The 26,323-nt window shown below is 41.2% G+C and overlaps 1 protein-coding gene across 1 annotated transcript; it reads right to left on the minus strand.

Moving 5' to 3' along the window:
- Positions 1 to 2,013: 2,013 nt before the first annotated feature.
- Positions 2,014 to 25,840, minus strand: lmo1 (LIM domain only 1). The gene is made up of 4 exons (XM_061277516.1): positions 25,164 to 25,840; positions 11,121 to 11,334; positions 4,437 to 4,562; positions 2,014 to 2,759 (listed from the first exon to the last, which is right to left on the minus strand). The coding sequence occupies exons 1-4, from the start codon at positions 25,183 to 25,185 to the stop codon at positions 2,654 to 2,656; spliced, it is 468 nt and encodes a 155-aa protein (XP_061133500.1). The 5' UTR covers positions 25,186 to 25,840; the 3' UTR covers positions 2,014 to 2,653.
- Positions 25,841 to 26,323: the final 483 nt, after the last annotated feature.

Genomic DNA, 26,323 nt, shown 5'->3' on the forward strand with positions numbered 1-26,323 from the left:
TTGAGCATAAATATGGAATTACAACAGCAAGACCAGCAGTAACATGAACACCACTGTGCTTGCGCATGCTTTGTCTGCATGTACAAACCCCAGCAGCGATGCACTCAAAAAAAAAACCATGGTGGTCATACTGAGCTGAAAATGTCACAAAAACACTCTATTTTGCCATAATGTCAAATCTTCAAAGGAGTATTGAGGCCACGCCAAAAATAAATAAATTAATTAATAAAAATAAAAATGCAGTTATATTACGAGATAAAAATCGATGTTTCAAGGAAATGTGTTTTTTAGGATAAAAAGGTGTACTTAAGGAGAATAAAACCACACTTTTTTTATTCAGATAAAAAGTTAATATTTTCAAAGATAATCAAGTTATACTTGAGTTTAATTTTCACAAATAATAAAAAAAATCACATTTTGTTAGCTGTGTCAGACTTTATTCTTGTGGTTTTTACAGCATTTTTCTCAAAATTTTATCTTTTTACTGTAGCCCTTATGCACTGTTTTTTTTTTTTTGTTAAAAAAATACACATATAAAATGAGTGTGAATTCATTGCTGGAAACAGAGTTGCGCTGTTTCCTCATTATTTTTTCTCCCTCCAGAAAATGTGCAATTAGCCTCATTGCGTGGCTCTTGATTGTTTTCCCCCCTGTAAATCAATCCACAGATTGCAATTAAAATGTTCTCTTATGTGGGATAATGGATGTCTTCCTAATCCTTTATTTTAACACCTGCTGGTGGGTCTGAATTTTTAATGCATTTCTAATTAATGTTCTTTACACCTTTGATTTATGTGTGAGCAAATTATATTGCTGTTTTGCAGCATGCTGGCAGATAAGTCCCACTTGGGTTGAAATGTGACATTTACAAGACAGTGCCTTTAAAATGACACAAATATCGATCAAATAATCTGTATGTTTTAGAAATACTGAATTGTAATGAATAAGATCATCAAAAAATTCTCAGATTTTTAGAACATGCAGTATTGCTGTCCCACTTCACACATAAATGATGACACTTGCCATAATAGTTCTGTTTTATGTTTATGAATGACCTCAGTTTGGTCCTAGATAATTTGTCATTTAGACAGCTCACCAGTCAATCGCAGCAAATGAATGGCAGTAAATCAATATGTTTTTGACATTATCTGATCATACATGCGTCATGGAAGTGAACATACATGGACTCTCATTATAATGAGTGCAAAGTCCTATCACACTGTGTCGTGATTTTTTTTGTAATTGTTATTTAACTCACAAAAATATTTCCAATATTAAGGTAAAGATGGTTGCCAAAATTTGATTAGTCGACTGCAATTTATAAGCTGCAAAATGGAGGAACTCTGCTTGTGCAGCAAGGGAGGTTGTCACCCTGTGAGTTGTGGTGTTGGATCATTTGGCAAGCACCAAGTTTCTTGGACGCCATCTCCGGTCGCACTCCGCACCGTTTGGCCTTGTCACGCCACTTTTGCTACAAAGCAGCTGTAGCCGTTTTCAATTTCCATTCTTCTTCTATTATTTCTTCTTTGTCTCTTGTCTACTGCTTGTCTATCTTTTTCATAGTGGCCTCTTGGGTTCACAGTGAGACACCACATAACTGAAATACCTTTTGTTACAGGCTGCATATAAGTGTCTAGACGGTCAGAAAAGTTGTTACTCTCAAATGTTCAAAGTCAGATACAGCCCACCTTTGACCCTTATGAAAACAAGCAAGAAAATCGATGGATGGATGGGTAAATGGGAGTGTGTGTCTATTTTTGTGGTTGTCGACTTCATTATACTGTTTTACTGGTATCAGCATTATATCATAAATTGAATGAAATACAAAAAAAGTTTTAATTTAAAACTTTTTTTCCTGTGTCGAATACATTTCTTTTGGTATTTTATTTCCAGGCCGAGTCATCTTCATTATCGGGTGGCATTTAGTAATGCATGAATCACTGAGAGCAGCTCAGTTACCCTTTTCAACACAACAACACGGTTTGGAGAAGCATTCTTTTATTCCAAATAAAATATTTGTTCATTTTCAACAGTTTATCTAATTCCATCAGAGCTCTGTAAAATGTAACAAAACACCTTTTGTTGCATCATGATTTCAAGAAGTACTTCAAATATAATTTCTCTTGCAAGGCCTTTTTACACCATTGCCGTTTTGGAGACACGATTAATTTTTTTTTTTTTAATCAAGTGATGGGCTCCCTCTCCAACAACTTTGGTTTTAGTACAAGAGGAAAAAAACTCACTATGAACATTTAAGAATCTTTAATTCACACTAGTAATAAAATTGCATTACATTTCATAAAATAAATGTTCCAGTTTATATATACAGAAAAAACAGACTGTACATACCCTCCAGTTAACCATTTCTAAAAGAAAACAAACCAGAAACCGATTTCACAAAACATACAAGCAATGAAGTGCTCAGCTTAACAGGCACGACTGTACATCAACATTTGTAACTGCTCAGTGTTGGGGTGAGGGAGGGGCCAAAAGTTGAACATTTACAATAGAGTCCTCAGGAACTAATAAAGGGGTCTTAAAAAGTATTGCAGGCAAGCAGACAGACGCTTGTCTTTTTCCAAGTGCAGCAGAACATCAATGGTGTTGTGGAACGCGTGGAGCTGATTGTCGCTGCCACGGTACAAGGCTCCCACTATTGGACCTGCGACTCGAAGCTCCCGTTCAGCTGACCCTCCTCATAGTCCATTTGACACAAAATCATGTTATTTTTAAGGAAAAACTTGTCGCCCACGCAAAACCTGTTGAAAGAGATAAACACGAGATGATTAGTGCCCACGCTGTGACAAAGTGATGTGTGTGTGTGTTTGTATCGCCGACTCTGAAGCAACTTGTGTGTGGAAATTTTCCCATCAAATAATAATCTTAGAATCATTGTGCCTGCCTTGATCATTGACGTTATTTCTAATCAAAAGACGGGATGTAATAATCGCGGGCCAGACAGCGTTCCAAGTGCTGGAACAAACATAAACAACCAGTCGGTCTAATTGTTGGTATTTCATTATAATCATTATTGATTGTCAAAGACCCAACCTGGCTGTATGTTTACAATTGTCCTATTCCACTTACAATAAGACCCGTGAAGAACAGTCTGTTTAAAGGTGTTGCCAAACCAAATTAAGAAACACACTCATCAGTCTGTAGATTTGGGAAATTAATGCTGAATTCAACCGTAACAGCAAAGCAATCATTTGTACTTTGAAAAAAAAAGGTGCAAAGAGACGTGAACCGACACCTTGTTCATCCACTTCGCACAGACACATTTGGGAAAAAGGACGACCAAAGTTCTGACATGCCAGAAACTCAGTTGACGGTCACCATGTGAGTGGCACTCTCAGAATCAGACTTTAAACAAACTTATTTGTGTTTGCCTAGTTTATGCAAAAACTGGAAGGCTGTCATATATTGTTTTAAAGCTGTATGTTAAAATTTCAGTGATTCTCAAACTTGCTCAATGATCTGAGCAACATATACCATACTACGATGGAATTCCTCATTGATTATAAAATTCTACAAAAATGCACTACCTTTGTAACTCAGGTGTCAGATTCACATTAATTTAGTTGTAGATGAAGAGAAACGACACTTGCCAGCATACGGCGATTGCATCTCACATTTCAAAAGCAAAGAATCGTCCGAATGACGGTCGTACCTTGAAAAACCCGTAAGTCGGGTCACCACTGTATCTGTTTGTTAGTTCAATCGACAGATGTCAAGGGTAGCTAAGCTATAGCAGAACACAGGTTGGCTTTGGTTACATGGCATGCTGTTGAAACGGTCATTACTGTGCCAGGTGACACTGCGTCCGCCAAGTGAGAGGAAAGAGAGTGCGGTCATAATTCCCTTACAGCAGGTGTTCACTATGGTAACTGAACGTGGTCCGCACAAGGTTAATGGGCTTGTGCTGTGCAGAAGAACAGGGTCACAGCACCCCTGACAAGCATGCAAAGGACATTCTGCTCTCAGACTGGAGCCATTACCAACAGTATTCTAATGGGGGAAAACTATTTGGATATGTCATATTCTTTGTAGAGGCTTTGTGTTCACCCCAACTGGATGTGTGTTTCATGACTAAGAAAAGAGCCTTTCACACCTGTGCCAGTGCAGGCGGCGACACGGCTGCCTCTAAAGACCGACTGTTGCTGCGCCCTTGCAATTAGATTTACAGATCTAGCTGCAAACTGCTGCCAGTGTGTGACAAGAAAAATAATTAGCGGACCATTACAAACACAATGCGGTAACCTTTATTTTTTACAAGAGAATTTCACTCTGGCTTCGGCGAGTGTGGCCCGCACTAATCAAGCCAGACAGTCGACTGTGTTGCACATGAAGAGAGAAGCTATTTCCGCACCTTATGATGTTTAAAAGCTATCGGCCGCCTTAACGCTCGGTTTTTTTTCCAGATGTCTATTGCTTACCTCTGGTTACAAAGCTGACAGGCAAAACAGTCCAAATGGTAAACATTATCTCTGGCTCTCATCACCATCTCAAAGGCTGGGATCAGTTTACTGCAGGCTGCGCAGTTTCCCGTAGTACCAAAGAGCCTGCAAGACAGAGAGCACACACATACACACACATACATACGCACACACCCACCCACACACACACACACACAGATTAAGCCACCTTCCCTTTACATTGATGCAATATAAGAGCAGACGGAATAGACGAGCATAAAAAAGCAAAGTGGAAAAATGGGGCAGAATAGCAATATATTGCATGAAATTCACAAATATTCTTGCTCTGTGTTGGATTAATGAGAGAAATAAACATAGATCTTAATTCTTGCCTAATGATCTAATTAAAATGATCACATGGCTTTAATCGCCTTCAAAGCATACTGTATATCCCGTGCAAAATGCAAAAACAACAAAAACAAGTCAGAGGTAAAACATGTGGGTTGCTCAGATTATTTTTATTCTCCCAAATGAAAAATAACTATTAATGTGTAAATCAGCTGGGTTTTCCGCAAATGGGTTTGTTCTACAATGAAGCTGCATGTTAAAAAGATTTCTCGTACATGAATACCCTTTTCTCACTTTTGAGTATTTTTTTTTCTTACCCATAAATATGTTCTCTATACATGGATGACTAAAAAAGAGCAGATTCTAATTAGTGTTTATATGACTGACTTCAAGAATGTTACTTTCATAGTCTCGTTTACTCGTGACCGAATGCAATGCATTGCGTGCCTTTTAAATATTTTTTTTTTACTGCATTTATTTCTCTGACCAGAAAAAACAAACAGAATCTTCCTTTAAAATGTTGAGTACTTTAAAATAAAAAGTTTATAAAACCTTTACAGAACATATTGCTTAATGTTATTGCAAATATAGATACAAGAGCCACTGTGCTGCCTGTTTTCGAAGTTTCCCTCCTACAATGATCAGGATCATTATCAGGGTTCGACAGAGACCTCTGAAAAGCTGATCATTTGAATCCGGTGTGTTGTTTTCCTAGATAAATTACTGCAATTATGTGCAAACGAAGTAAGGTAAAGTTTGTTTTAGGCACACAAAGAAATAAGGCCGCAAGTACCATTTATCTGTCTGTATTCACACTTAATGTGGATTTTTATAAGTACTGATAGATTTATAAAGTATAACCTGTTGGGGAAATGCCTGCTTTATAGCTTTTCAGGCGATAATATTAAGTCCACATAAAAGCTTTCTGCCTAAATTTGTAGGGGCATAGATTGAGGAGTCACCGTGTTAATGTTTTTGCTTGTCTAAGTTGCTCTCATTCAGCTGCTATCACCTTGTTAAAGAAAACATCCGTCCAGCAGCCCTGCTTCTAATTAGGGGCCATTGGCCCAGAGGAGTTGCAGGGAGGAAACAAGAGAGAAAGTGCCGTTATGTTCACGTAGAGGGATTCATAGGGTGTAAAGCAAAAATATTGTGACAACAACTTGATGTTACAGTCAAATGTTTGCTACACCGTGCACATCTGCGATCCGTAGGAGAGTCGGGAAGGGATTTACCACTTCCTGTTACAAGATTTTTGAACACACTAGTGTGCTGCTTCACGGTTTCTCTTATAACACCACGATTAGCAATGCTATTTCTTAGCCCAATATTACTGTTTTGCATTGTATCTTTTTCATTTATTGCAGTTAGGTCTGAAGTGTTCCCCATGTTGTATAAAGTTTAGTGTATAGAAACATCTATGATGGGCGAAATCCTGTGCCAGATGGTAAATGGACTGCACTTTTATAGCGCTTTCATCTACACCAGTGGTCCCCAACCACTGGGCCGCGGACCGATACCGGTCCGTGGGTCACTTGGTACCGGGCCGCCAAGCCGCACAGAAAGAAAACAAAATTATCGACGATCAATTAATTCCGGTCGAGACACACGTCCCGGTCATGTGACATGTTTCCGCAGTCGAGCCCGCAAAGCTAATATGTGGCGACAGGCTAACTAACCAGGCAATGAAGCATTCAAAACTGCTTCAACACATGGAGACCAAGCATCCTGCAATAAAAGACAAACCTTAATCACTTTGGGTGTCATTGTCTCCGATTACGTCTAGATGGGACCAGCTCGTTTCTGAGAAACAAACTCAGTGCAGTGATCTTATTTAAATTATTATTATTATTCTGTGATATACACCAAGTTCACTGATGGCACCGTAAATAAGCATGGCATGTCCCTTGATGTAACCTGACTGGTTTTGAATCTTGTAGAATCTACTTTATTCCCGCTAAGCTGATCTGCCTCTCAATTTTATTTGCTACGCGCAGGCAAATACTCTGCTTATTTTCTTCTCTCTCCACCAACAAATTGGGTGGCAAAACATATGAAATTGTGCTGATGCGAGTGTGTGTGCAGTATTTCCACCAGTAAATGATGAGTCTGCGTTGTAACATCAGCAGAGGTTCACGGCCCAATCTGGCTTTTTTTTTTCTGCTAAGAGGAGATAAGAGCTGGAAAGATATATTCAAACACATTTACATTCGGGTGAAGCTAAAAAGCCACTGGAGTTGAACCGAAAAACCCCACTCGGCGCTCTTGAGTGGAACCTGATGGGAAACTACAGAACACAGTCACGTTGCACAAAGCACAACAGCCCATCAATGTAACGCTCCAAGGTGTGGATATTAGCTGAAACACAAACTGACAATAAATAAGAATTGATCTTTAAAGTGGCTGAATGAACAAATCTTTATCTTCATGAATGCTTGGATATTACTCTGATTAAAAATCCATGACTGGCAAATGAGGAATTAGCTTGTCAAGATCATTCTTAACATGCTGAGTGCAGCGACGAGAATTCATGCAATGCAGAAATAAGTATTCTTTTCAGATCTTTTGTGAGTGTATCATTCAAAGATCGTGTTTAATGCTTTACTGGCAGGAGTCAACTAACACATGTAAATTAATCCCTCTTCTTATATGGATTGAATGAATCAATGTTCTCCAAAGAGAAGTTACTATTTCCACCTAATGTGCAAGGTGCTATGCAAAATACATCTAATGACATCCCACGACACTTAAATTTGTCAATCAATCATCTGCACTATATTGAGGTTTGAAGCATAAAAAACACATTAAATGTACACACCGGGATTAATCTATATGGATTGACTTGACCAGATGTGACAATATGATTGCTTTCTTCTTTGATTATGAACACACTCGCATATTTAAATTCGGAAAATGCAATTTTAGCAACACCACAGAGTGCAGTACACGACACCGGTGCAGACTACTAACCAGATTAATAAACTAATTTTAAGTGAACATGAATTGTGTTAGCGTTATAATGTCTGAGTTTGATCTTGTACGGGATGTCATTCGATTGGTATACCTAATGTTGCGATGGTACTATGTGTACTATGGGCCGGATTGTAGTGTGTAAAAAGGTGATCTATGAGTCTTATAAATTATGAGCATAGTCACAGAACAATTAAACTCATATCTGTAGTCACCACTGCGCTATTGCATTTTGTATCGCCTTCAGGTACTTTTAAAGAAGTCTGCCATCAAGACATGACAGATTTGCCAAGAAAGACTCCTTGATGGAGCTATCATCATCATCATCATCACCAGTTTGTGGATAAATTCTAATGTTCATTATCTTGCAAGCGTTTTCCTCTTTCAGTTAATTATGCTGTCAGTTTGATGAGTGGATGACTATTATGTCCTCTCTTATATATGAAACAGGAGATTAAATTAATTCAGAGCAGATGATCAAATCACAAGTAGATTGTCAAGCCTCTGGTGGAGTCATATGATACGGAGCCCTTGACATAAATGAAACACCTAATTAATATGTTATTATCCTTTTGTGATAACAGTAGGCTCGCAAAGAGGAAAAAAGATATTGTATTTGTGAACTTTTTGTAGTGCAATCACTTGGAGGGCAGTGGGGGACAGTGGCACAGATGTATGTATGTGTGTGTTGAAGATTCAGATGAACGCGTGAGTACATTCAATAAACTGCTAATGCCACTGAAGGACAATCACAGATGGAGCTCCTATAATAATTAATGGGAGCATGGCAGGCTTCCAAACCCTGGGAAATAACCAAAGTGTGTTTGATCCACCCGCTTGTTTTTAATGTAGTGCAGAAGGCTAATTCAGTGCACAGATTTAGCTTCATTACTGGAGGTGAGGGACGCCTTCATCTTAGTTCACAGAGGCGGGAGCAAAGAGAAAGAGAATGACGGGATGGAGACTCACGACATGAACACAACCGGCACTACACACAAAGCAAGGTTTTTAATAGCAGTTAGTCATCCGGCTTTGGCCATTAAATGTTGTTTCATTGTGAAGCGCAGGCACTCCTAACCAATACCAGAGCATGAAACCCACTTTCTTTTCAAAAATCCATAATTTGCTATTAAGAATTCTTGATTTTATTCGTCGGTCTCCATTTTACGCCCCAGCTGTGACCTCAACATCTTGCCTGTCTAATGCTCGCAAAAGCGTTTCATATTTCCTTCACCGTGCCGGCGAGGTACTAACGAATATATTTTTACACACAGTCTACACACCCCTGTCCAAATTTGTTCCAAAAAATGTGAACTAGATAAATAATTTAAAAAGTTTTTCCACTATTGATGTGAAGTCTAACCTGTATAACGCAACTGAATTAATTAAAATATCATTTTGAGAAGGTTAGTAAAAATGAAGTCAATGAAATCAAAGGTTTAGTTGTTGTAGTAGGCTTTTCATGACACATTTCCTAGAAGAAGCCCAAAGATTTTGTGCAGAATTCAACCTTTATTTCACCTGACCGGAAAACGTTTGGCCGTGTGTTTTGGGATGTTTATCTTGGGTCATTAAGATATTTTCTTATATAGTATATATGTATAAACATGGGATCTGGACATGGATGTGACTTTCTTCACACCCTTTGTATGTGGGATGAAGAGTTGACAAAGGTTCTCTAAACTAGAATATTTGTGGTGATTTAAAATGACGAGCGCTGTTGGAGTATGTGGCGGTAAATCAGAATAATGAACTAATTAAAACCTGTTTTCAAGAAGCCTGAGAGTATCAATGAGGGATTGGACAGACACGTGGGCAGAAGGGGAGTTGGTGAATGGGGGAGGACAGTGCAAGGGAGGGGGTTTTGAATGGGGGAGGACAGTGCAAGGGAGGGGGTTTTAAGAAGGAAGGGGTGGGTAGCAAGGGCACCGGCATCTCTAAGGCAGCCTCTGGGGGATTCCCTCTCGGATAAGTGCTCCGATCTCATTGGGAATGTGACTTAACGCTCAGGAAATGGTCATGTTTAATTTAACTAGCAGATGGTAGGGGCATCTGAAGACTGTGTGTGTGTGTGTGTGTGTGTGTGTCAAGGGAGACAAAGACACTGGTGAAGCAACAAGGCCACCTTGAGGTTTCTCTCAGTTCACTTGATATGACATTCGTTGCACACCCCTTCATGTAAACAGAAACAAAAACAACAACTAACAAAGGAACCTAGGACAATAACAAGACAGTAAACATTCATTTGAGTTGTCATCTGTTTGCTGCAATCACATCAACAAAAGCAAATTGGTAAGGCCTTTGCTAACGAGACCGATAAGTATGAATCTTACCTTTTTTGAAAACATTGTGATTGTGTACAGTACTTGGATAATATACACTCTGACCCTAGACTGCTTCTGGATGATATTGGTGGCCTGGACACCTTATGTTGTGTTTAGCACGAACACCGCTGCAGGTTAGATGAGCGTTTCCTTGACGGACTCGTCACACTTTGATTTTTTAACCACAGGTCCATATGAAATAATCAATACAGTCAAGTGTTAGTATTAGTATTACCCAATATTGATGGCAGCAGGTTGGTTCTTGCTTCGTGCTTGGAAACATGTTTTCTGCTGCATAACATAATGTGATAGGAGATGGTGTTTTTGTTTGCCCGATATCGTTGCCGTTTTGTGATGCCATTCGTTTTTGACTGCGGTTTTGCTGCAATTTGAAATTTGACTCGTAGTCATGCTCATGTCCATTTTCAGCATTTAGACACTAACAGTAATGTCTGTTTTGAGTTTTGTGGCTTTGAAACAGGCAGAATAAAATGCTTTGAATGTTTTTTTTTCCCCATTTCGGAAAAATGTACCTGTAAATATGTGTACAACAAAGAAGTGCTAGAGACTAAAACACTACCGTGGCAGGTTGTGGCATTATGAAATAAAACTTATTTGCTGAAATTTTTGTTTGGCTGTGACCTTGATCTGTTTTGAGTGATTGCTTTAGAAAAAGGCAAGACAAATGTTAGAATTTGAAAAAACATCCATTTGCTTGAGCAATTGTTTTGGAACTTGTTATTGCTTTTCCAAACAGGTAATGTGTTTCACAGGAGATGGAATACCATTGTCAGAGAAGTTCAGATGTAGCTTAAAGTAATAAAAATCCAGTTCCGCATTTAAACTACTCTGCTGAATTTTGTTTTTGTCTGGATGGATTCCACAATATCAAAAACGTCCAGAAGTTGCCCCGAATGTAGCCTGTGGTAAAATATCCACCTGCTATCCTCTACTAAAAGGCAAATAAAACTTTTGTGATCCTTTGACTTGACGTGTACTGCGTCGTAATGCTGCCTTTTGTGTTTGTGTCGACTGTGGTGAAGCGATTGAGTGTCTTTCTTGCCTCAGGTAGTCCCGACGACACAGGATAAGGTTGGCTTTCGTATAAAGGGTGGAGCCCACCTCCCCAAGGCGGCAGTCACAGCAGGCACATTTGAGACAGTCCTCATGCCAGTATTTGTCCAGGGCCTTGAGTAGGTAGCGGTCTTTAATCTTGCGATTGCAGCCAGCGCACCCCTTCTGTTTCCCTTTGGGCTGGACGGAGAGCATCGGCACACCTGGAGTGATAAGGAGACAAACAGCCACGCGTGATTTACGGCCGCGGGAACCCGAATGACTTTTCATGTTCTCTTTTTGATAAGCCGGCTGCTTCCGCGGGCATCTAAGCATGCCCTCACGTGCAGCCGCGGCACACCGCCGACCTGCTTCATATGCATTAAAGAAAAACACTCTTCCATGTACAGTAGATAAACACACGGGTCGCATTGGACTACAAAGCCCTCACTCGTTCATTCAACGAAGGACACGCCGTAACACTCGTGCTACATGATGACTTGCGGCAGCCAAGAAGCGCAATCCATAATACATCAAATCTGGGATCTGTTTTGCTTATTGTGGTACTTACAGCAGACTGTGTAGTGCATTAGTTACCATTTCATCAAGCCCATTTCACTCAACTGTCCAGAGCTGTAAAAGCTCCTCATGGGCTTTGTTTGGTATAGATTAACATTAACCTTTTAAAAAGCCTCTGACCGCAAAACACGCTGCTACCAGACCCCAGTGAGATATGTTATGGCCTAAGTGCCTTTTAGCATACACTCGCTCTACTTCATACACACACACACACAGACACGCACGCACACATGGAGCACGACAGCCTTTACACTCATCTATGCTCATGTGTTTGCAATGAGTGAGCGCAAAGTTACCCAACTCGCAAATTGCCCCGGTGTCACGCAGGCCCCCTTTAAGTGAGCCTTTTAGCCTCCGAAAGGACAAATAAAGTCCATTTAATAACTGCACTAAACACTAATAGTCTATGTGTGGCTGACATTTGTGTTCGTACTAAAAGCCCCCCTCAGGCCACTGCTGGTACCAAGGCAGGGGCGCGCAGCTCCCCTCTGCAGCACTAACAGGTCTGCCACAGCTGAGAGCGCCACACAACAGCTCTTAAGACACTCTCTCACACACTGAGCTATTGATCCATCTAAAAGAACACACAGTGGACGCCACTTGCCACTCTCTTTCAAAATACCCCCCGCCCCCAAAAATAAAAGTAAAAATTGAACACCCAGAGATGGGAGAGTCGGGTGGGTGAACGTGGGGGTGCTGTCAGAAATTGGCCTGTGTGGCGATCCACCTATAAAGGCCGAGACGTGTGACATCAACTTCTGTCTGCCTCTGTTTTTATGCTTCAGAGATAAGTGAAGGAGAGCAAATGTCTCGTGTTGGACGATTACGCGGCTGGTGTGTTTGATTTTGCCCACGTGCTGTTTGTGCTTGATGCCCAATTGTAAACTCAGCTTCACTTTGCGCAGTGTTTCTCTCTGCTTGTCATGTTTGCCCTTCAAAGAACTGTTTTTGGGGGGGGATGTGTGTGTTAAACACCATTGATTTCTGGAGGCTATGTCTTCTTTGTAAACATAAAAACATGAACCTGTACAGCAAGGATGGGACGTTTGAAGGAACATCCTTGGAATATTCAAGCGTTATTGTCAATTTGTTCATTGGAGACGGAGGGAAAACTGTGAAAATGTGTCTTCTTCCATTGTTCAAAATTGTTTTTGAGGAATTCTCTGACATTTGTTGAACTAAAGAAATGCTGTGAAAAGTAAGAACAGTGCAAGAAAACACCTAGAGAAAGGCAAATTATTCTGCGGCTCCGAGCTAAGACTTCACAGTGAAATACACAAGCCAACTAAAACAAACTGTAATCTGCAGACTTTGGTTGACAAAAATTAACTTGTTGGCATGTAAAAGCTGAGCATGTGTAGTAGCACACTAACTTACTCTGTCTGGGTGATTCCAATTCACATTCCGTTTGTTATGAAGGATTACAAATATTCTTTTTAATTTCAGGAAAAAAGTATTTACCAAATTTTGCTCACTCACGGTTTAATTAGTGTAGTCAAAAGTATTGATACATTATCACATTTATTTGCACAAAGTGAAAAGTGGTTGTCTTAATTTTTCATTTTATTTTATTTATGTACTTACATTTTTTGATTATTTGACAATTATATTTAAATGATTATTTATCAGCTATTCTGTTCTCATGTCCTACTGTTTATTTATTTTTATGCAGCAGCTTTCTGCTTGTTGCTAAAAAGTAGTGAGCGACTTTCCCTCAATACACCGAGAAGTAGCGTTTCGTGTTTATAACCTTCAAGATATGAAATCTGAGCAATACGCCGACTGACGAATAAAATGAAGCTAATATTTTACAGCCAGCCACTTACAAAAGTCAAAGAACTCTATAAATTGCAGTCATCGGTATCAAAGGTGAAATAAATAAACAATAAATAATAGTAAATAATCGTATTAGTCACTAGGCTTTCAATATAAGTATGTGGTCTGGTAGTGTTAGGTCATCTCATTTGTTTATCAGAAGTATTGTAGCTAATTGGTTTGGTACTACAATAGAATCCATCAATTAGTTTGGCCTTTCCTCCATCCCACTGTCCTCTAAACAGACCTCTTGAAGTTGCCTCATTATGATCACAAAAACTTGTTATAAATACCAGTGTTAGGTGTAAATGAAGCTAAAAAGCTTCAAATTCAAGCCGCAGTGGCTGAGGGCAGACTCTTCTACCTGCATTTCATGGCTTGTTAGGGGAGCTTTCTGCAGGTATGCCAACCATCCTCTTCTGACAGGCTTCCACAGAACTACAGAGCAGTCATAATGAGGGGAGAGGAAATGACTGTGCGTGTGCATGCGTGCGCACGTGTTTCAGTCTTTTGAAAAAGAAAACATTTAAGTCCCTTGGGATGACAAAACTCTTTTAATTTGCCTTTCATGACAACTAATTAGGAATTCCATTCAAAATCTTTGCTTTAAATAAGATAACTAATTATACAAAAAGGTCGTTCCTCCACCTCTTGAGAACTACTCCTAATTGGTTGAAACCGCCACATTCTTCTTAAACATATCACGTGTGTGTTTTACATCCTGCTTGAAAAGGCCAATGCTTCCAAAGATTAACCTATCCTGGAATGACTGGATTCTGGCTCCGCTGGATGTCTGCTTGCTTTAAAGCCCTGCTGAACTCATTAATGTAAAACACCAACAGTGTCTTTAATGTTTGCAGTCAGTTACACATTCATTTTGTCTTGCACAGGGCCCAGTTGTTTGAGAGATGAGCCAGCATCAACATTCAAGAATTTAACAGGAAATCAGACTATGGATATACGGTGGACCGTGTCTATAGTGAATTTACTCGACGATTGCTTATAATTACGGCTGAAAGATTTCTAGTCTAAATAGCATTTCAAATCATCTTCAAACATTGTTGTATCCCAAAAATATTTTGAAATTTTCTTCAGAAAGACATTTCCTTACCGCTCAACACACTTGGGGTGTCAGTTGAGGTAGAACCGATAGTCGGGCAACCGGTTCACAGACGAAGTTACAGTAAGTAAAATAACCTTTCATTTGACTAGTCACGAAAGGTACAAGGTGTGTCAGAAAGGTTTCAGGACGTAAAACTTTAACTCCAAACTCCAAGTTTTCCTGGAGTTTTTTTCTGCCACGCCTTCATGCAAGGATTCTTCTAGGATCTCTGCATCCCCGTCATCATCTTGATCTCGAGAAAGAGGGACAAAAACAATCACATGCAGCCAAGTTGGGAGAATAGGGCGGTTGCTGACTTTGTATCCAAGGAACTGTCAGATGCTCAAAATAATGTGAGCAGGTGAATTTTCATTTGACATACTGGTTGATTATCTCGCTTGCACTGAAGGGGCAATATGTAGTTTGTATTTTACTTATTTATAGGGGGTGGTGGTGGTGGGGGTACACTCACACGCCAGTCTAGGAACTTTTGTGTTACCTCGTATGCATCGCCACATCTCTTTTCATTTCACAGGATACATTTTATCCGTCCAAGCAGAGCGACAGAACTTATCCGCCCTCAGAAGGAATTAAAATGCCATTAGTAGCGTTTGCCAAGGTCTGTCATGGCTCTCTTCTCCCATCCATTCACTTGCTTTAAGATCATATCTTTCAACAATATGATCTATAACTTTTTCTTTTCCAAGCAGTTTGCCAGAGCACGTATTTTCCATTATGGCGATAGCATCCTATCTTCTGCGTTACCCTATTTAGAATTTACAGCTAGCACTGATCATCACGGAACACTTTTGATGTATTGACGGATTTAAAAGACAATGCGTTCCGTCGAGCACTCGATGGAAAAAGCTCGCAAATGGAGAAGTAAAACGATCACACGTGTGACAAGACCCGCATGAGCCACTTTAAAATTATTGATGAAATACATTTCTGAGTTAGTCTTAGGATTTAATTGCTGGTATTTCACTCAAACACTCTTGGCCACTACATTGATGTGTCATGTTCTTTGTTTAGTTTTGATTTGGACTTTGGTTTATTTTTCCATTCGTCAGTGTTATGTTTTCCTGGTGTTCTTTGTATGTGTGGTGAGATCATTGTTTCCACCTGTTCTTCTTAGCCGCATTCCTTGTGTCTTTCAACCAGGTCCCTCAGACACTTGTGTCTTGTCCAGTTGTTCCTCATTGTTTGATAAGTTGGTTTGTATTTAGTTCCCTCTTTTCTGTTCAGTCTTTGTTGAGTCACTATCATTGGTCATATGCATTGTGCTGTCCATATCATCCCTTATATTTTGTTCTCCTGGTTTTGCCATGACTAGAAGTGCCTTGTTGTTCTGTCTTTGTTTTTTGTTGTTGTTTAAACCCTTTTTGATTGAACCCCTGTCCCCTCTCCCTCCCTGCACTTGGGACTTCCATTCCCCGATACCTGACATGAGGCATTTCAAAATTTAATTTGCATTACTTTTTGTAGCATGGCCTTCCAATAAAGAGACAAAGCAACACTTAATATGCTGAAGTATGCAAATATTTCGCATCTTAATGATGACCAAACTGATAAGTAAAATGGTACAGTAATTGCTGAATAATTTACGGTTAATTAGCTTTTTTTGATGACCTAATCAATCATTTGCAGCTCTCTTTTGCATGCCTCATTGTGCACAGAGTAAGATTGAAAGGAAATAGATGCATACTCTCAACATCCTCCTACACTTGCTCCCAGCGGAACATCTGTTCTTTATGTCACTCAGCCTTAATGCGTAGCAGAGGGGACACTTGCCTCGCCTTGCGTGTTTTGTTAAAGGCCATTTTTGATCAATTAAAAGTTACGATGCAATGTGCCCTGTGCCAGTTCACGGGGAGTTAAAAGATCTTGATGAGACTAGTTCAGCCTTCCTGACACATGGCAAGGGCGGTGGTCTTTCAAGGAGGTGGAAGCTGGCCCCGGGTGGGCTTTCTCCCAGGGGCCCCCCAATAATTCCTCGCCGCAGCTGCAGCAAATATGAGCCACACGCCATGGCAAATTACATGCCGCACGTTCCAAAATGGGCCCATACAGCCGAAACAAAGTGCGTTTGTCGTCATTATCTTTCAAATGTCCGACCTCAACGTAGTCGTACATAAGACGTCAAGCGCACATTGATTACCCAATCACCCCTCAAAACCTATTTGATATGTTAAGAGTAAACAGATTGCAAAATCATAATGCTGATATTGCGACTGCCACTCTAGAAAGAGCAAAGGCTAATTTGAGCCTTTTAAGTTTTTGTCCTCGCTGCCAAAGGTACACAACGATGGGAGTATACAATCAAATTTATCCGAGGACCCGAGTGTCTGCTCCAAGCGTTAATGGGGAGCTCATGCAGATGTCTTGCCATTGTGCGCATGAATCAGCCCTTTTCATTGGGCTTCTGTCATTGCTGTAATTGAGCCCATGGACACGTTTCTCCACTGCCAAGACAAAAACACGAGACATCTGTTAATAATATCTGCTGCAAAACACATGGCAGTTGAAAGCAGCCTGATGAGTGCATTTGCAATGATAAGTCAAATAAAGAGTACTGATTCACTGCGTGATTCATGTTCCCATCCTTGGTTGGGGCGCGTGTGAGCTCCGAGTCAAAGAACAGAAACGCGTGAACACACGGAGGCAATCACACTGACACACACTATTAAATTAGGCACTTTCTCACTGAGCCCAAGTCAATATTACATTTCATACTTAGCGTGTTTTTTTAATTTTTTTTTTTTTTTTTTCTCAAACGCAACCCTGTGAGAGCCCTCTATGTTACTGTACGGCACAGCTACATTTCCAGATGGTGCCGTATGAATGCCGAGGTCTGTGAGGTGATTTCTGGGACTGTATGCATGCTATGATTACAACATAATTAACACCCACAGCAAGTGGGAGCGAGCAGACAGGGCTTGTGCGGATGAGGAGGGGACTGTTCATTAACAAGATGCACTCTCTCAAACTTTGCAGCTTGCTGCGGCTAATAAGGCCCGGTGAAACGGAGCCCAGCCGTCTCTCGCATTGACCCTGGCACTGCCTGGGATAAGGGAAGGTTTTGTCTCCTGGAATAATTGCTCTTTTCACATGTTACAAGTGTCCTGACCCCCACTGTCTGCAGCCACTTTTCCTACCATAATTACTCCTGATCCGCTCCAAATGAGTCAGCCGCATTAGGGCTGCAATAACACTGGCCCGGCTTCAAGCGCGGCATGGGGAGTCTCAGCAGAGCAGCCTGGAACAGGACTGCCTTTTCTCCCGGCCCACGGTCATTTCCATCACGTCAGAGGTGCGTTTCTTACACTTGAAGTCAGCACGAAGGGCCTGGGCCCTTTTTCTAAGGCGTACAGGCGGCATTGTTAGCTCCCGGTGTTCACGACACACTGTGGTTTGGCTGCAAACTCCATCCCAATTAACGGGAAAAACTTCATTAGGGTGTTTTTTTCCACACTTTTCAGCCCCCTATTATTTTTAATTTATTCACATGGGGTTAATTAAAAGAAATGTATCACAGGGATATGCAACAGCTTTCTAATTAAATTCATTGCTGGGGTTTTTTTAAACACGTGAAACTGGCAGTTTCCAAATTATAACAGAAGGGGACTTGTTCCTTGCTTAGAAGAAGGGGAAGATAATGGCTCAGCAAGGTAAGCTGTCAGGAAATAAGAGTGAAAGAGTGTGAGATGGCATGAAAAGGAAGAAAGGATGGCAAACATTTACTTTACACATCTCTCAACAGATAAATCACAAACTCTTGAAAGATGGATGGATTTACGGGTCCAAATGCCAGCTGAAAATTGAGTGTTGCATCTTGTAAATCAAATGTGGTGATTTTGGCCATGAGTTTTTTCTACCACTTTTGCCTGAAGCTGATGAGGTCATCACGACTATTATCTACAGTACTACTACTATGCAACACAATTATACATATATTGTGACAATACACATCTTTGCCTCATCCTCTGTGACGACCGACTAAAATGACTGCAGCTGACTGAGTATTTTTGACTGACCCCATTCATGTCCATGTGCACTATACTGCCCCCGGTTGGTCAAGACGCATACACCGGAAGTCGATTAAAGCAAAGCGAAAAATGTAGTAAAACAAGTTTAAGATTTTATGAATTACAATATTATATTTATTTGAAAAATGATTACTGCGTGTTTTAGGGCGAGGCTGGAAATTAATCCCATGCATTTCAATGGTGAAATGTTTGAGACACGGGTGTTTTGAATTTGACTCGTAACTGTATTTCAAATCCAAACTTCAAACTTCAAGTTTTCCCCATTAGAGTAATCACCCTGGGGTCTAACATAGTTTCCAACCCTTCTTTGCCCCACCTTCACAAACTCCTTGAAGGATTCATCTGGGAACCTCCGCAGCTGCGTTATCACGGCCATCTTGATAATGTCAATGTCTGACCGCCTTGAATGTTGAAATGAGAGGAAAAAATGATTCTGGGAACTTTTCTGCCACCACCACAACCATGTACGCAACTCTGCCAAAACATTTTGAAAGTTTGGACTGGTCGAAACGCGTTTTAGTCCACATCAAAAATTCATTTGAGGAGGGAATTAAATGGATCCCTCAAAAGTTTGTGTCGGGAAGTAGCGTTCAAAATCCCCCCCACTTCCCGGCAATTACTGCACACTTATTATTGCTAAGGAAATGCTAGGAGACAGGTGTGTCATTCAGGGTCCTCAATGTGTCAAAAATGGTCTTGGGGGGAGCAGGAACACTACAGTGCACCCAGGGAGGCACTTTAATCCTGAATAATGCAGACGCCCCACAGGGGGCAGTAAATTAACTGCACGGGCTTCTAATGTCATTCAAACACGTACTTGCACACCTGATGGGGTAAATAATGAGAGACCTCGCTTAGGCGAACATTCAAGAAGATGTTCGTGAAGACAGTCAGTCAGTCTTCTAAAAGAGGAACTTGATGAGATTTGTACTCGCCAAGCATAACAGAAGCCACCATGGGATCCAATATAAAAGTACTGCTTTGGCGCTGATAATGCTTACATGCTAGGTTGTATTTGTCTAATAGACATGTCAATTATTTTCTGCAATGGTCAAGGTGTGCATGGAAGTCGGGGGGGGGGGTATTTTCCGATTTATAATCACAAATCACTAGCTTCATTTGTCATGTAAATACGGTTCTCAGATCAAAGGCATGCGAGGCAACTGTCTGCATCAAATCAAAAACAATTTAACCAAATAAAACGTGTTCACAAAGAGATCCTAATTTAGAGTAGTGTGGTCATTTGCATAGAAATTTGTTGTAGCAAATATAATGTGTTTAGCATTGATTAAATCAGTAACTGCAATATCCGAACTCTGATAAATTAGTTTGAACAGGGTCGAAACGTACTCCTTAATCAGCATTTTTAATTACATGTTTGAGACTTGATTTAGTGAAGGTCATCCTGTGAGAGATTACTTCTCAGCATGTTTTCTTTTAGATGAGCCAAGGCACCCAAGAGTGGTGTATTTACCAGGAAGATGGCTGTATGATTTCATAAAAGGAGAACCCCCACAGTGCTCTTATCACTTTAAATCTCATTAGAAATAAATTCTCAAAGAAAAATTTAAATAGATGAACATGACATTTTGTTTGTCTAAAAACGGAGCTGTAAAGGTCATTCTAAATTGGAATTAAACTATAAGGATTTCAAGGGTGTCGTAGTGATACGTTCGCAACACAAGATTCATCTAAGGACGCTCTATTTAATGAATACAGTATTCAGTCAAATCTGTTTAGATTTAAATTGTTGACATGTCATACAAAAATGACACATTGTCTTTCTCCATGAGGAATAGCCTTTTACCAGGTTGACAACATGGTTGTCCCGTATTCTCTAAGAAATTATTTGGTGCTTTTCTAGATTTTTTTAAAGACAACTTGCAGGAAGAATAATCATCATGACGTGTAATTTGTCGCCAGGGTGGAAAGAAATCTCACGACTGAAACAAGCGAGTTACTCAAGTGTGTGTTTGTACTTTGGATCCATCACTACAGTACTAATTATTTCCCATACTAAAAGCAAGTGGCAGACACGATCTAAATTAGAGCAAGCAATCCATTCTGCTGGCCTACCTGATATTGATACACTTTTTTTGGAATCACTAACTAACAATGGATGACTCACACATTTTTAGTAGGGGATTTTCTGCTTACACAACATCGACATTCCTTCTGAGCGTGTCTGTTTGTTTCACTTCAAGCTGTAATACATCAAGCACCTACAACGTCCTTTAATTGTGCTTTAAAAGTATTGGGTCGTCTCCCCGTGTCAACAACCTCCACCAAGCGCTCATACAAGGAAATATGATGTTTGTTTGGGTGAGACAATAGGCAAACACAACTCGGCACATTTTAATTGAACTTGAAGGGGGGCATCTGGTGGCAAACCGAAACAGAAAACATTACAGGGGTGGTTTAGAATAAAAACTTCTTCAATCATCTTCACTCGTATCTCAAATATTTTTGGATCGATCCAGATTTTGTCTTCTTTGTGATCTCCAGCTGACAACCACTAATGTAAATTATTGCCACCTACAGGACTGCCGTGAAAGTTTTCTGACTGTCAGTGTAGCGTATTGGTTCTCCTGCGTACAATTAGCGACACTTTGTGGTATGTGCGACACTGTATGTGCGACCACACAGGGCGTCGTTTCTAGGAGAGGGGGATGGAGGAAGTGAATGAGATTGGGTTGATGGTTGCCCCCCCCCCCCTCAAGCTGCATACAATAGCCGGAAGACCGCAAACCTGCCCCTACCTGGCACAATAGTCTAGTGGAGTGAGTGCACTTATTCACTCATGGGGTTGTCAAACCTCTGAATCGTCCTGAGGAAAATGTCACGATTTTCCATCAAAGTGTCAGTGTAATAAAAACCGTGGAGAGTGACAACATTAATTACAATGGTCGGACGAAACAGAAGGTTGGACAATGGCTGCTGAAGGCCTCCCGGAGATCATGGGTCCCCCGCTACGCACTGATGACAGCAAGCCTTATATCCAGCCTGAGGCAATAATAAACTGGATGCTCTTACGGCTCAAGAGTGCATAATTGAGTTTTTGCATCTTGCTGATGAGTGTAGCCGTTTGCATCTGAGGCGAGCGGGCGGACGGGCTTACTCGCTAACACGTGTCTCAATGCAGTCTCTTTAAATTCATCCAAGATTGTGGATGAATGATACACATATTGCACACTTGAAAACGTGGAACAATCACACATGATGGGGATCAAGAAGTTTAATGGTGACAGAGGAAATTACCTCTAGTGAGAATTGCGCCGAATTCAACACATATTGCTCACAAAAGGGTGCACGTGTGACTTCCTGACTACAGCTTTAGGATATTTGCGGCAGTCAAAACACTGAGAGCACAACTCACTTGCAATGGAGCGGAGAAAATGCTGTTATGACATGGCTGTAGATCAGTCCATGTATATGATTAAATAAATGAGAAAGCTCATTTTCATGAATAATTGCAAATGGAACACAAAGCTGTTAACCCAAAATATGATGGACTTGGTTGCAAGAAAAAAAAAAACTCCTGCTGACTTGTAGGTTTGTAATATCGTTCAGGCCCCAGAGCTCACAAACCTGATGTACTGTAATTTCAATATTTGAAATGGGCAAGTTTAATTTTGAAGTAAGCGCAAACCAATAAGCCGAGAAAATAGCAAACACCAGCGAGCAAATTACATTCCTGTGGAAAAGTGAAAAGACTTAAGCAACATATAAAAGTAATCTCCAACTGGAAATTAGAAATCAACCCCGAGAAACCAAATAACAGAAAAGAAATATTACTGTCCACTTTCTGAATCAATATAACATCGCTACAAGACAGTATTACCATGGTAACACCGGTAAAAAATGAAGCAATTCTTATTATTTCAAAATAAAAATGTGAGCCTGGAGCCCAAGGTTTATTACAGCAGCTGACAGATCACCAGTCTGTGTTCATCTGAAGGATTGCTTTTCAATCACACGCTTTATGAGTGTACACATTTTCCAGGACAGTGTGATAAGGGAGCCGTAAATTAACCAGCGCGAGGGAACCAGAAACTTATCAGTCGCTGGAGGATTTGGCTTCTGCTTAAGGTCAGCGTACACTTAATGTGCAGCGGTGACAGAACGGCTGAATATTCCGCCACGCGTGTACATTAGGTCATTCTAGAGAGGTAAACATGAACAAGTTTTACTGTAACTTGATGCCTTGCTCAAAGGCACCTCGGTTCCAACTCTGACCAGACCAATTGAAACTTTTCACTGGCGTGCCAAACTTGCAAAACTCCACTGTGCCCTGTGTCTACACTTTTACTCGTGCGTCAACTCTCAGCACATACTCATTGCTTCAGATTGACTTTGGAAATTGTGGACAAGACGGACATCATGAGCAGGTGCGAATGTTGAAATGCCATTATTTGTGGTTTGATCCTGGGAAGCTCGGGAAGCAGCCGATCTCAACTGCTGGCACACGAACATGTAATAAAAAAGGAATTTTCGCAATACGTCGAACTTAAGGCGACATTTGAACAGCCCCTCACATACCGCAAGATACCACAAACGGTTACGGTTGTACTTCTTCGCCGCCTTTATTTCCTATACCGAAGACAAACTATTGTTGCACTTTCCAAAAAAGAGAAGATCAGTGCCAAGATACAAATAAAATTATGTGGCTGCATTTTGTGGCTTTCTGCGATATTTTGTTTTGGTCAATTCACTTGTCAAGTCAATTTCGGGTTTCTCAAATAAGAAATTATGAAAAGGCTACTTTTGAACAATTATTTTTCTTTATTATCCTTAACTTATCTAAAAGTTAGTGACGATAGAAAAATGGTTCCGGGGTGACACTTGAGAAGCAGCGCACAGCGTTGACACATTGGGAGGGACTTTTATCAAAGTCAAAGTCAGTTGACATCTGTCAAACAAGCACCCTGCGCCTCTTTATCCGCCACATAAAGAATAAGAAGCTTCATGCAGAAAAGCACACTTGTAATTAAGAAACCATTAAAGGCTGTCATTATGTGGCCACCCAAAATTGCCCCCTTCCTCGAGCAAGCGCCGAGCGGATGCATTAGGCGAGAAGGTTGAATTGACAAGCCTATAACTTTACAGCCAATAAACGTTAAGAGGCACCGTAATGAGCCGGACCAGATCGGAGCAGCTCTGTTGCCAAACGGGCCGAACTGCGGGAGGCGCTGGCCGTGTCCGGCAAATAAAGGGTGAAGCTTTTAGGCAATGAGCAGCAGGTGATCTCAGCTTTTCTGCAAGTCCTAATGCTCCTAAAAGCCACTCTCCCTGGTTCTGTAATTGGGCATCAGTAGTTAATGTAGTATTGACTGCATTACATGCTCTTGTGCATCCTTTCCCACTAATGCCATTTGCATCACCTTGTACATTTACCATATTGCTTAGCCAATAACTGTTAAAAGCAATCCGGGTCATGAATCATATAGGGAACTTTTAGCTGGACAGACATCCAAAGCAGACTATTTACAGTTCAGTTAATTTGGATACATTAGCCGCACAGCATGGATGTCGCCGGAGAGGCCAATTTATGTCTTTGCCACAAAATCTAATGGTTTTGTGATGCCTAAGTGAAAGGATGCACTACTAAGAGATGAGAAATATCCATTTCCAAACGTAAATAATGGGCTCCAAATGCATCCATTACTCACAGAGAAAGAGCTCTAAAATTTGCAGAAGCGTTATATGCCGCAGTTGGTGAAATAACACAAATTGTCGTATATTTATGGCGCATCTCAGCGGGGTGGTCAGCAAAGCAAGCTTGGGGAGACTCTTTAAAAGTGTCACAAGAAAGAAAACTTGCTCTCAGACCTCAAAGTGCTCTTTGCCATGCACATCTATGATGTCTGCTTGAATATTAAAAGCGTAACACATTAATGGTTTTAATGCATTCACAGTACACTGAGCATCATTTAGACCTGTGGACCAGCACGTGATAAATGCACTGCACGTCTCCGCGTCAGCTTGGATCCAAAATGGAACATCATTAGAGAGGCGAGTTTGAGTTAAATTAAAATTAATTAGATTGCCTCGCCCATTAACCCAAATACATTGAAATAGATAAGTAATGCAAGTGGGCCTATTTGGATGGGAAAAGTGAGTCACGGCAGCGCGGCGTTATCCATAATTTGCAATCAAGTTAAAAGCACTCTGCTGTCATGTGCCATCCCGGGGAGGTTGTCAGAGGCTGACTGCCTCTTAACAACTTCACCCAGGCAAAAAGCACTTAGCAGGAGACTTGAAGCTCTGCACATCAAGTGTAAATAAACATTCCATTCTCTTTGTGCATTTGGAAGAGGAACTCTGCGTGGGTACATCCCAACTTCGGGATGCAGCGGTGTTATACACAAGCACAAAATTGTTGTAAGGGGGGGGGGGACATGAAATTTAGGAGACTTGGTGTGGATCGAGGCTCAGGGAGGCTCTAAATGTGTTGCGAAAATGTCATCCAGTGTCCTGGATGTAACATCCAAGAGGCGGAGATGTTACTCACCCTCTTCCTTGTCCAGCACCATCGTCCTGAGGAACGAGGAGTCCTTCCCCGGCCGATCCGTCCTTGGCTCCAGTAGGCTGCGCGGCTCGCTCCGCTTGGAGCTTCTCACCGGGATTGTCTTGATGTCGCGGTGCACAGCGCGGGCTGTGCGGCGAAAGCTTGACTTAACCAAGCACCTTTTTCTCTCAAATTAAAAACGACAGTAACGCTGACTGCCGTGGCCGGATGCGTGTCTCGCCACTTGAGCTGCAGCCCAAATAAATAAGCCCAAAGCGCTTTGAATGACTTCCATGCGAATAAAAAAGGCGAATAGGCGGCGTGAAGCTCGACTAAATGCCGTGCGGTGCGCGCTGGAAGGCGGATAATGCGCACGCCGAGCTGGGCTGAGCTCGCTCTTCTTCGGGATGTTAATATGCTTCCCCTCTCGCTCTCATTTGCTCCGAGACGACAACTACATTCAAACAAATCCAATTGCAAATGTGACAAAGTGCTCCCTCCGCCTCTGTGCCCGCGTCTGTGCGCGACCCGCTCCGCTCTGAGCAATAAATGCGCCGCGCACGCTTCTTTGCTGCGACCCAAGGATTCCCCTGTTAATTAAATCAATTCATTATGCTCAGATCTGATTAGCAGCCCTTCCCCCCTCTTTGAATCAATTATTCAATACACAAACATAATTGCTTGTGCCAGAGGTGTCTAAGTATTAGCTTATTTAACTCCAAGGACACTAATTACCCCTAGGGCAAGGGAACTTTTCTCATTAATTCTGACAAAACACAAAAGCACAGCTAAGGGAAAGAGAAAGTGCGTGCGCGCCCGCGCGCGTCATAGAGAGCACGCACACGCACATAAGGTTGTATTGATGCGCGGGTGGACGCGCGCACGTCAAGGAGAGAGAAAAAAAGGGGGGGGGGGAGAGAGAGAGAGAGAGAGAGACAGAGACAGAAAGAAAGATGTTGCTCCATACTATACAATGAAATGCTTTCATTATGCTCCTCTTCTTATTTTTCTTGCAGGAGTAGAATTAAAGTGTCTAATTGCGGTCTGCTTAGCAGTTAATTAGCGTCGGACACACTTTTATCATACATGCTGCACAGATAGGCGCAGCAGATGGGCTGACTTTTTGATTAGTGCCGAGATAGGAGGTTCACTTTCAAATCTGC

This window comes from Syngnathus typhle, linkage group LG4 (genome assembly GCF_033458585.1).
Source record: "Syngnathus typhle isolate RoL2023-S1 ecotype Sweden linkage group LG4, RoL_Styp_1.0, whole genome shotgun sequence".
In the NCBI taxonomy this organism is placed as follows: domain Eukaryota; kingdom Metazoa; phylum Chordata; class Actinopteri; order Syngnathiformes; family Syngnathidae; genus Syngnathus; species Syngnathus typhle.

Bases quoted from the DNA above. Each gene is read 5' to 3' on its own strand.
- lmo1 (XM_061277516.1), bottom strand. From the start codon at position 25,185: ATGGTGCTGGACAAGGAAGAGG. The intron at 11,335-25,163 runs GTGAGTAACATC...TTATCACTCCAG, and splicing joins GGTGCTGGACAAGGAAGAGG to GTGTGCCGATGCTCTCCGTC. The intron at 4,563-11,120 runs GCAAGAAAGACA...TCTGTCTTGCAG, and splicing joins TGTCGTCGGGACTACCTGAG to GCTCTTTGGTACTACGGGAA.